At 43.1% G+C, this 12,116-nt stretch overlaps 1 protein-coding gene across 4 annotated transcripts in view; it reads left to right on the top strand.

Annotated features, from left to right (window-relative positions):
• Nucleotides 1-12,116, top strand: part of Tmem131 (transmembrane protein 131) — a 147,426-nt gene that overhangs the window by 46,687 nt on the left and 88,623 nt on the right. For all 4 annotated transcript variants that reach the window (NM_018872.2, XM_017321814.2, XM_006496150.3 and 1 more), the window contains exons 2-3: nt 3,603-3,664; nt 11,554-11,594. In NM_018872.2, the coding sequence (NP_061360.2) occupies nt 3,603-3,664; nt 11,554-11,594 (103 nt within the window). The remainder of the gene's footprint in view (nt 1-3,602; nt 3,665-11,553; nt 11,595-12,116) is intronic.

Raw genomic sequence — 12,116 nt, 5'->3', positions numbered from 1 at the left:
GGCAGAGGCAGGCAGACTCTGAGTTTGAGGCCAGCCTGGTCTACAGAGTAGTTACCAGGCCTGTCATGGCTACACAGTGAAACCTTGTCTCAAAAACATACCAAAAAAAAAAAAAAAAAAAGACTTGCCTTTATAGCATAAATGTCACCCTCCCCCTTCAATTCTGGGAATTAAACCCCAAGTGTGTCTAAGAAATTTGACTGAGGAAGAGCCACTCAGAATGTTGATAGCACCACCCCGAGCTGCGGTTCCAGCCTAGGAAGGGGAGAAAGGACAGTGAGTGCTTCTCTGCCTTCTGACTGTGGGTGAACTGTGTTGGGCTACTTCATACTTCTGTGGCCGGGCCTTGCCTGCCACAGTCTAAGTCTAAGTCTAAGTCTGTCTGTCATCCATCCTCCCTCCCTCCCTCACTCCCTCCCTCCCTCCCTCCCTCCCTTCCTTAAGTTGTTTCTTCTCAGACACTTACTTGGTCATAGCAGCAAGGAGAGTAACTACTATTGCATTTCCACTGTGCTGCTGAATATGAACTTATTGTCCCCCCACCCCCAAACCCCCTTTCTTTTGTCTTTTTCCCCCCACTTTAGGAGACAGGTTTCTTGGCTAGTCCAAAACTCAGTATGTAGACTTGGTTGGTCTCAAATTTTTAGAAATCTACCTGTCTGCCCTCTGAGTTGTGCCACCACCCCTGACACTCCAGAGTGCACTTTGTTTTCTCGTTTCTTGGTGTTTTGTTTTGTTTTGTTTGTTTTGTTTTGTTTGTTTTGTTTTGTTTTGAGACAAGTTCTAGCTGTGTAGCCCAAGCTAGCTTCAATCTCAGAGTACTCTTTTCTTTGCCTCCTGAATCTAAATAAAATAAAATAAATAAAATAATAACTTACAATGGCATCATAGTATCTGATTCATAACTTGAAGTTCAATAACAATAAATGCTGATAATCTAAAGTTACTATAATTGGTCACCTAGGGCCAAATATCCTAATTTTGTTTCATTAAATAATAAATTCTATGTAGTTCTTTATAATTAAAGAGTGTTGATTATGTGTAATACAATGTTTTTCTTTTATGGCTATTCTAGCTTCTGCTGTTAATTTTCCCAGTTGATAAAATTTACAGTGTTCTTTTAATCTCCTAATTAAAAGCATAGTGTATTCAGGTTACTGCTGCTGTGTTCATGAGTTAGATGGTTGTATGGCCCTGTTGAACAGTTGTTAACCACAGGCTCCAGACCTAGAGGCCCCATGTCTTGCTGCTCTCCTCTGCTGACGAGGTGTGGAGCTGTTAAGGAAGCTCCTGTTGTGTGCACATTTGGAGCCGCTCCCTAGTTAAGCCATTCTTAACGAGTCCAGTGTTCTTATGTCAGTTAAGTTTGTCTTCAGAAATATAACAGAAATACCTTCTGGATGGTCTGAACTCACCTTTGTGTTAACCAGTGAGAGGCTTGAAGAATGGAGTGGGTAAGCTGGGCACTTATGGTGCTGGAGAGGTAGCTGGTAGCACTGCTGGGTTCATTGTGCTTTCTTCTGAAGGGTCTGTCGCGTTATTCAAAGGTTCTTGTGCAGAATGCATGGATATCAGTTCTGAGATGAGATTATAAACTAGGACTAGAGGGAACGTAACTAGGAAAGGTCGACTGTGCCAGCACAGACTCCAGCACTGCCACCCAAGCCAAAAGATGGGTTTCATCTGCATGATTAATATTTATATTGGATTTGTATTTATGCTGAGGACTGGAAGAGGTGATCAGAAATAGAACAGTTTGGCTCTGTGATTGAAAAAAAAATGCAGACAATGCCTGGGGTTTCCCAAAATAACATCTTTGAGATTGCTGCATGAAGGAGTCTGGAGTGCTCAGGGAGCAGGAAACACCACCATCCTGGTAGGCAGTGTAATCAGCTAATTTCTTATACTGCCTGGCTTCCCTTTTGTTCTCTTATAGAAGCTAGGTTGTTGAGGTTTGGTCTTGCTATCTATTGTAATGCTAAGTGAGGGCCCCCAATACCTGGGCTTGGAGTGGGGGGGATCCAGGAAGGGGAGAGAGGTGATAATGGCCCCCTTCTCTCTTCCCAAGTATTTATTTAGTATAGTTTCCTTGTTTTGGGTGTTCTATGCTGGGTTACAGCCCTGTGATACTTGGTCCACTGCTTAGACTGCTCTAGCCTTGGTCACTTGGGACTCTCTGTTAACTGTTACTTCTCTGTACAGATTCTCATCAGCATGTTTTAAATAGTTGTATTGTTTTTGTTTTAGTACTGTCTACTTTCTGAGGATGCTCTGCTCCTATTGTGTATGTCTTATCCCAATCCTAGAAATGGGCATTTCTCTAGAAGCCCCAATTCATTCCATTGGAATAGTCTCAGAACGTGGGCTGTGGGTGAAAATGTGGTCATTACTGCTGGGGAGGTCACTGGTTAAGTGAGGAAGAAGTATATTTCGTTATTCTAACAGCTCTATACACATCTCACTCTCTCCCTTAGGGTTGTTTTGTTTTGTTGTTTTAAGATTTGTTTTTATCTTTCTGTGTGGGTGTTTGCATGTTTGTCTGGGCACTATATATATATGCAGTGTATACAGAGGCCAGAAGAGGGTGTCAGACCCCCTAGACCTGGAGATCCAGGTGGTTGTTAGCTGCCATGTGAGTGCTGGAAATCCAGCCTGGGTTCTCTGGAAGAACAGCCAGTTCTCTTAATGCTGAGCCATCTTTTCAGCCCCATACCTGCGTTTCTATTTGTAGCAATTAGTCTATCTCGACTTTATGCTGAGCCTCTCCCACCCTTTGCTTCTATGTAAACTCTTGGCCCAGCATACTTTGATATACTGACATACTTTGCTTACATCTTACTTAGTCATTCAGTTCCAGTGTACAGTACAGTGGCATCAGACTCGCTAACTCCTATGGAAGCTGCCTTCATACATTTATAACACAGCATAAAAGAATGGTTATGAATAAAACTGCTATAAGGAATGTCATATATATATATATATACACACACACACACACCTGTGGACAGCTTTCAGATGATTTTGTTACATGCTAAGATCATCATTGGCATATTGTACACCACAGCTACTGGCCTTTGCGTCTGCCCTCAAGACTGTGTGCCTTAGTCATCTGCCTTATTTAGTGTGCATCATTTCTTACAGTAGAGTAAGCTTTGTTTGCTAGTGCCTCTATGATCGCTTAGGTGGAAAACAAATGCCTGTACACAACAGGATCATGTGCAGCCGGATGATCTGACTCCACCTTTCTCACAACAGCAGGCGTAGATAGGTATTTTCAAGGCACCTTGCACAGCTGGGTTATTGAAGCTGTCTTAGTATTGATCATGACTACATAGCAAAGCATTTCAGAGTTGCTAAAGTTCTGAAGCATTCGCTGTATTTTCCTCGTAACCATTACTCTCATACAAGCAGTGTTTCCTTGGCTTGTTCTGGATGCCAGTCTTGACCTCAGGGCCCTCACAAATGCTAATTACTCTACCTACCATTGGTCTACATTCCCCAGTAAGCAATATATTAAAATGTAAAATTGTATTTACTGCAAGGCAAACGGTGAAATTGGGTTTCTGTTCCTATCAGTGATGTTTGGTTTGTTTTCTTGACAGCATTCATTCAGTCGGAGAGCATAATAGAAGTCCTGCGCTTTGACGACGGAGGGCTACTACAGGTAATTCTCTTGAGTAATATGACTATTCTTCTTTCCTGCCTTGGAAACCAGTGTAACTGGTTTTCCTGAAGTATGTTTTATGAACTGTAGACAGTCAGTGGAGTTATTGCATGAACCTCCTACTAGAATTACTTTTTAGAGTAAACATTTTTCTAAACAGTGGACTCCCTGTGTAGTATGGAAGCTGTAGGTAAGTAAGTCAGAGTTTGTGTCCTGTGGCTGTGAGGGTATGTAAAAAAAAAAAAAGCCAGGTCAAATGAGGTTGGGTCTGTGAGCTCTCTGGTTGTTAGTGCTGAGTGAAGCACTGGCTCAGTGTGTGTAGCTTCAGCATTTACCTAGAAAAGAACTTCTGTGCACAGTGCAAGGTTTATGTCTCGTCTGGCTGGCTGTCACTTGCCATGCTAAGCTATATCTTTAACTGTAGTAAGCATGACATTAGAATGTGGAGTCTGGTAATACTCTGCCTTTTCTTTCAAGCCTAGTTCAGATCCTCTGACAACTCATTCATTCGTCAGCTAGAGAACAAGAACTGCAGAGCTGAAAGGCATTGTCACTGCCATCTGCCTCAATTGGCTTTGCTGAGAAGGGTCTGGTCTTCTGGCCTTGTCTTGTCCGTCCGTCCTTCCTTCCTTCCTTCCTTCCTTCCTTCCTTCCTTCCTTCCTTTTAATAGCCCAGTATGCCCCAAGATTGGGATCCTCCTGCCTCAGCCTCCTGAGTAGTAGGAGTACAGACATATGCCTTTATATCCATTTCAGCTTTCTGATTTTTCTTTTTAGATTAAATTTGTTCTTTGACATTTGCATCCCTGTAAGCAGTGCATTCTGGTTGCTCTCACCCGAAACTGTCTATCGTGTGCTTCCTCCAACCCCATTCTTGTTCTCAAGGGTGGACCCTTTAATTCTTGTGTGTGTTTGCCCAAGGCCATGTCCGTGAGCACGGGTGTGGAGACCTTCACTGGCATGGTGCGGGATTACATACCTGCACTGCCTCTTATGGCATAGGTTATGTGTCTAAAGCTGAAATGTTTTTCACATTTTGTTCTGCATGTATGTTTGTGTGGCTGTCTGTGGAAGTCAGGACAACCAGTGGGGGTTTGAGCTGTTTCTGCTGTGTGGTTCAAGTGGGCCTGACGGTAGATGCCTTTTCCTGCCAAGCCATCTATGTCTTTGTTTTTAAAAGCCAGTGACAGTAGTTTTCCAATTTATAATCCCATCAGAGGGAATTTCTTGATTTATATTTAAAGACCTTGGCACAGCCCACTAGAAGCCCCCTCCTGTCTCTGTTGTATCCTGTCACTGTTCTTACTTGATGCGTTGGTCTTTTGACTTAGATAATTGTGACTTCAAATAAACAGAATTTCTTTATTCATGAAGTTTAGCTTGTCAGCTTTTTGTTTTGTTTAGTATGTCTTATGTCTGGCTGAAGAACCAGGTTATGTGGTTGGAAAGATAGCTCAGTTGATAAAGTGCTTGCATAGCAAGCATCAGAACCCAGGTTAGATCCCCAGCACCCACGTGAGGAAGTTGAGCATAGCTGAGCAAAATCTCAGAGCTGGGGAAGTAGAGACAGAGGATCCTGGGGCTCCTTGGCCAGCCAGCCTAGCCCATCAGTGAGCTTCAAGTCCAGGGAAGAGACTATCTCAAAAAACCAAGTGAATGACTTCCTAGAAATAATACACCCAGGGCTGACCCTCGGCCTACATACATGTACACTTCCACACACATATGTGCTCATCCATCCATCCACAAGCACACTATGGATGATCGTAATTTAGAATTTTATTTGGCTGCTCTCCTTAGGTACAGCTACAGTTCCTAAAATAACTTTCAGTGGAGGCAGAGGGCAGAGCTCCCTTGTTGCTGTTCAGTTGTTTCATGTCCTTTGCTGGGTGTCCTCCAGAACTTTGTTACCCACTTACTCTGAAGTGACAGTGTCTCCTGGTCGACTGCTGGTGTGAGCTGGAGCTGGCTTTCTGGGTGTCCTGAGCCTGTTTGTCTTTGCAACTACACTTTTGAAAGTTTTGATTCTCATTTCCTTCCTCTTAGATAGACATGGTCCTTGATAACCTTTCCATGTTGTGCTATCCATGTGCACCTGTAAACTCTGTGTGTGCTGGGTGGTTCTTACACTCGATCTGAAGATCAGGTTGGAGAGAATTACAACTCCCTGGGAAATTAAATCAGTTATACTGTGCAAAATAGTAATAGCACCCTGACAAGTACAGTGTGCAGAACATTGTACTAGTGCTAAGGGGTAGATCACAGGAAGCTACTAACACCTTTCTTACTCCTGAGTCTTGGCATGTATCATTCCTGTAGGGCACCCCTTTCCTATGGTGATGGGCTATGTGCACAGAGAGGCCACGTCTAAGCTTCCAGCTCGCAGCCAGCACCACTCTCCCTCCTGTGAATGAGCTTCATGGACAACCAATGAACACATCTGACGCTTCCTACAGATGTAGCACAAAGGCATGAATGAGAACGAGCAACTGGGGGTTCACCAGCCCCAGGATGGGCAGTAGTAGTAAACTGCCTTAAGCCACTGTGCTTCAGAGGCCTGACTTTGCAGCAGTGGATAACCAGAGCCCTGCTGTGATCTGAAACCTGCCTGCGTTGTACTCATTTTTTCCCCATTGTTTCAGAAATCCCCTTTTGTATATCTTTGTAATGAGACTCCAGTCAAAGCTCTGCACACCAGAGCAGAGCTATGTTCTTGGTAGATGAACCTACATGGCAGGGAAGTGAGTGTCCTGATGACAGACACCACAGATCTGTGTTCAGGTCACTATTCCTTTAGCAACAAACTGAAAATTTTCAGTGGAGTGTTGTTCTGAGCTCTGTGAGCTGTCCTGGTGAATAAGAGAGTCAGGGGATCATTGACAGCCTTGCATTTATAGCTGATTTGTCAGAAATACAGGTGGCCAAAGTGCACAACTGTGTATGGAGTGAGGGCACAGCCAGCATCTGGATTCTCACCTGACTCTGACTGCTTAGATAGTATTAGAGGATAGTATTTGAGTCCACCAGGAGTAGTATTTCCATTATGTCTCATGTGAAGATATGTTACATGATGCTGTCGTAGGAAAGGCTGCCGTATGTAGGGATTTAGTGGTTTTGGAAGTGGGGCACTATGATACTGCTTTTTACCATCTAAGCAAGAAGTTAGCAATCGTTCTGTAAGGATCAGACATTAGCTGTCTGAGGGTTCAGGTGCTAGCAGTCTCCACTTAACCACTCATCTACTGTTACTGTGGTACAAAAGCAGCCGTCTATCCCTGGTACCTAGGAAGCAAGCATAAAACCAGTAGCAGAGTGGCTTGGTCTGTGGGTTGTAGGTGGTCATCTCCTCTGAACAGTCTTGGGAGTGGGCTCTCTGTTCTGTTAGGGAAAGGGAAGGGAGAAGGAGCTAGGATCAACTTTTATGAAGGCTGAGAATATTCATCTCTATAAAGAGACATGTAAAAGTTTGCAGAAGTTTGGAAAGCATAGAAAAGTAATACTATTGGGTATTGCCTAGGCATGCTTTATTTGTTATTGTTTTTGCTCTGGAAATCAGTCTAAGAGTCTTGTGTGTGCTGGACAAGCACTTTGTTGCTGAGCTATAGCACCGGCCTCCAAATTCTTAAGTGAATGTAATAGACTTAGGCAAGCAGCTTAATGTACAGAAATCAGTAAATTAACCAAGTAAGCAACTGGTGAGTGACAGAACCGAGCCTTCCTGTAAAGCTTCCCTCTTAGCCACTGTGCTTTTCGCGTAGACTGGAGAGCAGCGCTCTGATGTGATGCAGCCTAATGCCTGCATTCATTTCTATGGTGCCTGTTCTCACTAAGCATAGTTTTGTTTTCTCGCACTATAGACAGTTCTATAACATAGCAATTAATTTTATATCACAGTAGCCATTCATCAAGTCAGGGGCCACAGGAAATATTCATAATTGGTATGACAGCTGAACACTTTGAATTATAGTGCAAGAAGATGCTACTACAGATAAAAATTAAGGGGGCCGGAAGGTGGCTTAGCCAGCAAGATGCCTGCTCTGCCTGAGGACCCGAACTGGGATTCTAAGGCACCCAGGCATGGTGCACATGTAACCTGAGCCCTGGGGTAGGGGAAACAAACCCTTGGAGCTCACTAGCCAGCTAGTCTTGGCAAATTTGCAAGCCCCAGATTCAGTGAGAAGAGACCCTTGTCTGAAGAGATAACATGCAGAATAATAGAGAAAAACATTATGTGCCTGTGTGCACACAAATAAAAATGAAAACTATAATTAGTAACATCATAAAGTTCAGGAAAATTTACATCTTGAGCCAAGTAGTTCATTGTTTGGGGAGTCAGGGAAACTGTCCTGTGCACTTTAGAATGGTCATTCGTGTCTTTGTTTTCTTGATGGTAATGGCATCTGCTTTGTAACAATTCAAACATCTCTTAAGGTCTGGGGAAGTAGTTTAGTGATGGTGATGGCCTAGCATGTGCAGGGCTGAACTCAGGCCCTAGACCTTTACGCTCAGCCCACAGGGATCCCTGTGACCTTGCTGAGGAAGTTGAGCTATTGTGAGCTGCATTTATGATGAGAACTGACACATTACATAAGTGCTCCTGCAGAGGCCAGTGTGGTGGATTGAAATAGTCTGCTTTCCTCCTGTGAATCCTATTGAGAGGTGGGGAACCGTCTAAAAAGTTGTGTTCAAATTGGTCTGGAATTGGCAGCCCAGTGGTGAGCACTGCATGCATGTGGTGTGAATTGCAGGGTGGGAAGGAGTCTGATGGCCTCTTCTGGAGTGGCAGGACAGAAGGATAATCTGGGTTCATTTGGGCATTACCATGTTTCTCTGATTCTGAGAACTTTCTTTGAACCACTAGTGGTAGTCATTTGTGATAGATGGTTTACATGATATAGATAGTTTCTAGGACCCAGAATTCTGCTAAGCTCTGTCGTGGAATGTGATGGGCCAAATGTCCCTTCAATCAGCTGGTAAAATTGATTTCTCTGTAGAGATGTCCTCTTTAAGGAAGTAATCTCTTTTCAGACAGTTGTGGCCCATTTACTTTTTCCCTCACGCGTGTGTAGGTGCACCACTTGCATGCTTCATGCTGTGCAGGTCAAAAGCAGGCATCAGATCCTCCCCACACTGGACTTAGGGATGGTTGTGAACCATCCTCAGCAGGAACAAGTGCTCTTGACCTCTGAGCTATTTTCTCCAGCCTCTGCTTTCCTGGAGTGAATTTCCTGTTCTTGTTCTTTGTTTACATTTCAGTCCCCACCCCCTTTCTTCTCACTGCTTTGTGAGAGAAACTTTCCCATTATGAAACCCCTCCTGGTACAGTTACTCAGGGCAGGGCATTTGCTTGCTCTGTTACATGGTTTTGCGGCTTGTCTTGTGTCTGTTCCTCCTGACATGACTTGTTTGTGGTTAAGCTCTAGATTCTGACACTTTTAAAATAGATTTTGATTTGACCTTCAGTGTACTGAAGGCGAATTTGGTCTCTTCCACCTAATTTTTACACTTTCTGTTGTGCTGCCCTGTGTTTAGGCCCAATGTTAAGATACACGTAAAGACAAGTTTAAGATTTTATTTCTCAGATTACCTCAGAGCCAAAATAGCATCTCCTTTCAGTACTTGGGGCACAGTGTTTGCCTGCTGTGAGACTTTATTATAGCTAAATGATTGTTTTGTTGTGTCTGCCTTATACTTCAATAAGAATTTATTTGTTCTAATCTTATTTCTTATTGAATATCAGCTAATTTTTCATAAGATGTTGTCTTAGGGCTTCTGTTGCTGTGAAGAGACACCATGACCAGGGCAACTCTTATAAAGGGGAACATTTAACTGGCTGGCTTACAGGTTCAGAGGTTCGGTCCTTCACTATCACCATGCTGGGACATGGGCATATGCAGGCAGACATGGTGCTGGAGAAGGAGCTGAGACTTCTACATCTTGAACCTCAAGCAGCAGAAGGAGACTGTGTCCACACTGTCTGTAGCTTGGGCTTCTGAGACCTCAAAGCCCACCCTAACAGTGACACACTTCCTCCAATAAGACCACACCTACTCCAAATGTTCCACACCTCTTAATAGTGCCACTTCCCACAGCCAAGCATTCAAACTCATGAGGGGCTCTTCCTAGTCAAACTACCACAGAGGGTTTGCAGTTTATCATCCTGAATACTTTTGCTTTTGTCCTTGGGATCTTTTGCTACATTGTCTTTATGATGTTTTATTCCTCAAAAAGTACGCAGGGCAATAGATTTCTTGAGTTTTGCTTCTGTTTATACAGGAGCATAGCTCCTTATGCTCTGATGTTTTGATCACCCTTTATTCATCTATGAACAGCATACGGTGTAGATGTCTAAATTACACATTGAAAAGGCTGCATGCTGTTTTATACTGGGAGATCATAACTACAGTCCAGTAGTGAGCACACCCAGCTCCCTTAAGGGTTTCCTGTGCTCTTATTCTCCATCTCTAGGTGACCTCTGCTCAGCTTCCAGTCACTGGGTTCCAACATTCACCATCATAATTTTGAGATTTACTTATGATATCATATATATTAATAATTTGTCTTTTTTGCTGAGAAATAGTCTGTTATATTAGTATGTTACAGTTTATGTTCCCATTTACATGTTATAAGAACTTTGGGTTGTTCTAGTTAAAAAAAAAGGCTGTGTGAACATTCAAATACAAGTCACTATGTAGATAAATACTTTTATTTCTAGAAGTTCCATAGAGCTATTATATTTCCTTAGACATTTCTTTCCGAAATTAATTTGTGTACATTATATAAAATAGGGTAAAGAAAGGTTCCTGTTTCCTCGCTTCATCATCTGGTTGTTGTGTCTTTTGAGCAGACATTGCGTTATCTCTTGAATGTCATCGATGCCTTTGCTGAAAATTAAGAGATTGTATACATGTCCATTTCTAGACTTGCCGAGTTTCATTAATCTGTCTTTATGCCACTACTACTGCATTGTCTTGATTATTAAAGGTTTTTTATATGTATTAAACATGGGACTTAGACATAGAATTGCCATTTTTAAGTATGCAGTTCAGCAGAATTAAGTCTGCTCACACTATTCTACAGAGACCTCCACCATCTAATTCCAGAGCTTCTTCCTTCCAAGTGGAGGTTCTTATTGAGCAGTGGTTCCCAGTGCCTGGCATCTGTGACTATTCTTTCTGTCCATGACTGAGACTGGGTCTCTGCATCTGCTCTCATCAGCTGCTGGAGGAAGTTGTGACTTCTTAGCAAGGTGGACATCCTCTGGCTCCCACCTTGCCTTGCAGCCTTATTTTCTGCGGTCAGTGCTTTGGATGTCCTGTGTTCCTCCTCTTTACTATCCATGTGGCTTCCATGTCATGGTTGCTATCAGTTCAGTGTAAGCATCATCAGCTCTTCAGATGCTCTTTCCTCGTGTGCATCACGTTGGAACTCCTTTCAGCATTTCTGTAACCAGTTCTCAGTGTGTAAGTATTTGTTACTTAAATGGTTTGCCCTTTGATTCCCACTGTATCTTCAGCTCCTCCATAATGGCAGCAGCTAGAGATACCAGCACCACACTGGCAGTTGGGAGGAAGGGAACACTCTGGAGTGTATGACCTTACATCAGAGATTATAAAGACTTCCCTACAGGATTTGTATTGTTTGCCAAACGTTAGGAAACCAGTAGCATTAGTTTGTGGTGTACGTAAGATTGAACCAAATTGTTCTCTCATTCTAATTGCATAGTGTGACCTATTCTTTTATGTGATTTGGAACCAGGTCTAACCTGAAAATCAAGGGTTGGAATGGGTTGAAAATAAAAGACACAATAAAATATGTTGATGTTTCTTCTGTCTGTAATGTGCAGCTTTGGCTTTAGCAGTTTCATTCTTGTTTTCTTCCTCTTACAGACTGAGACAACACTTGGCCTCGGTTCATATCAACAGAAAAGGTAAGTAGGACTCACGTGGCATCATCAAACATGCTTCCCTTCCTTGGGGTCCTGATAAACACGCAGTGTTGAATTATAAAGACATTTTGCTGTGTTTTTCTTTTCATTCTGTTGTTACTTGTTTTGCTTGATTTTGGCCAAGATCTTACTATGTGACTCTGGCTGTCCTGGAACTCTCTATGTAGATCAAGTTAGCCTCAGACTATCTATGTGCCTCTGCCTCCCAAGTGCTGGGATTAAAGGCGTGCGCCACCACACCTGGTTTTATGCCACATCTTTGTAAGTACTATGTTTGGAAAACCAAGTTGAAGTGAATTCCCCTGTGGTACAGTAATAAGCACATTACTCTGGAATAGTGTCCGAGACTGTAACCAAGACCTGGGGTAATGAACTGGCAAAGAGAAAAGGTCTGTTTGACTCACAGTTTTGAAAATCGCACTCCCAGCACAGCATGGCAACACCAACTCCCCTCATCAGAGAGATAGAGGTGGAGAAAGGGCCACGGTCCCACAGGCTCCTTCG

The sequence above is a fragment of the Mus musculus genome, chromosome 1, assembly GCF_000001635.26.
Source record: "Mus musculus strain C57BL/6J chromosome 1, GRCm38.p6 C57BL/6J".
NCBI classification, from domain to species: Eukaryota; Metazoa; Chordata; class Mammalia; order Rodentia; family Muridae; genus Mus; species Mus musculus.
This window is presented reverse-complemented; position numbering and strand designations above follow the sequence as displayed.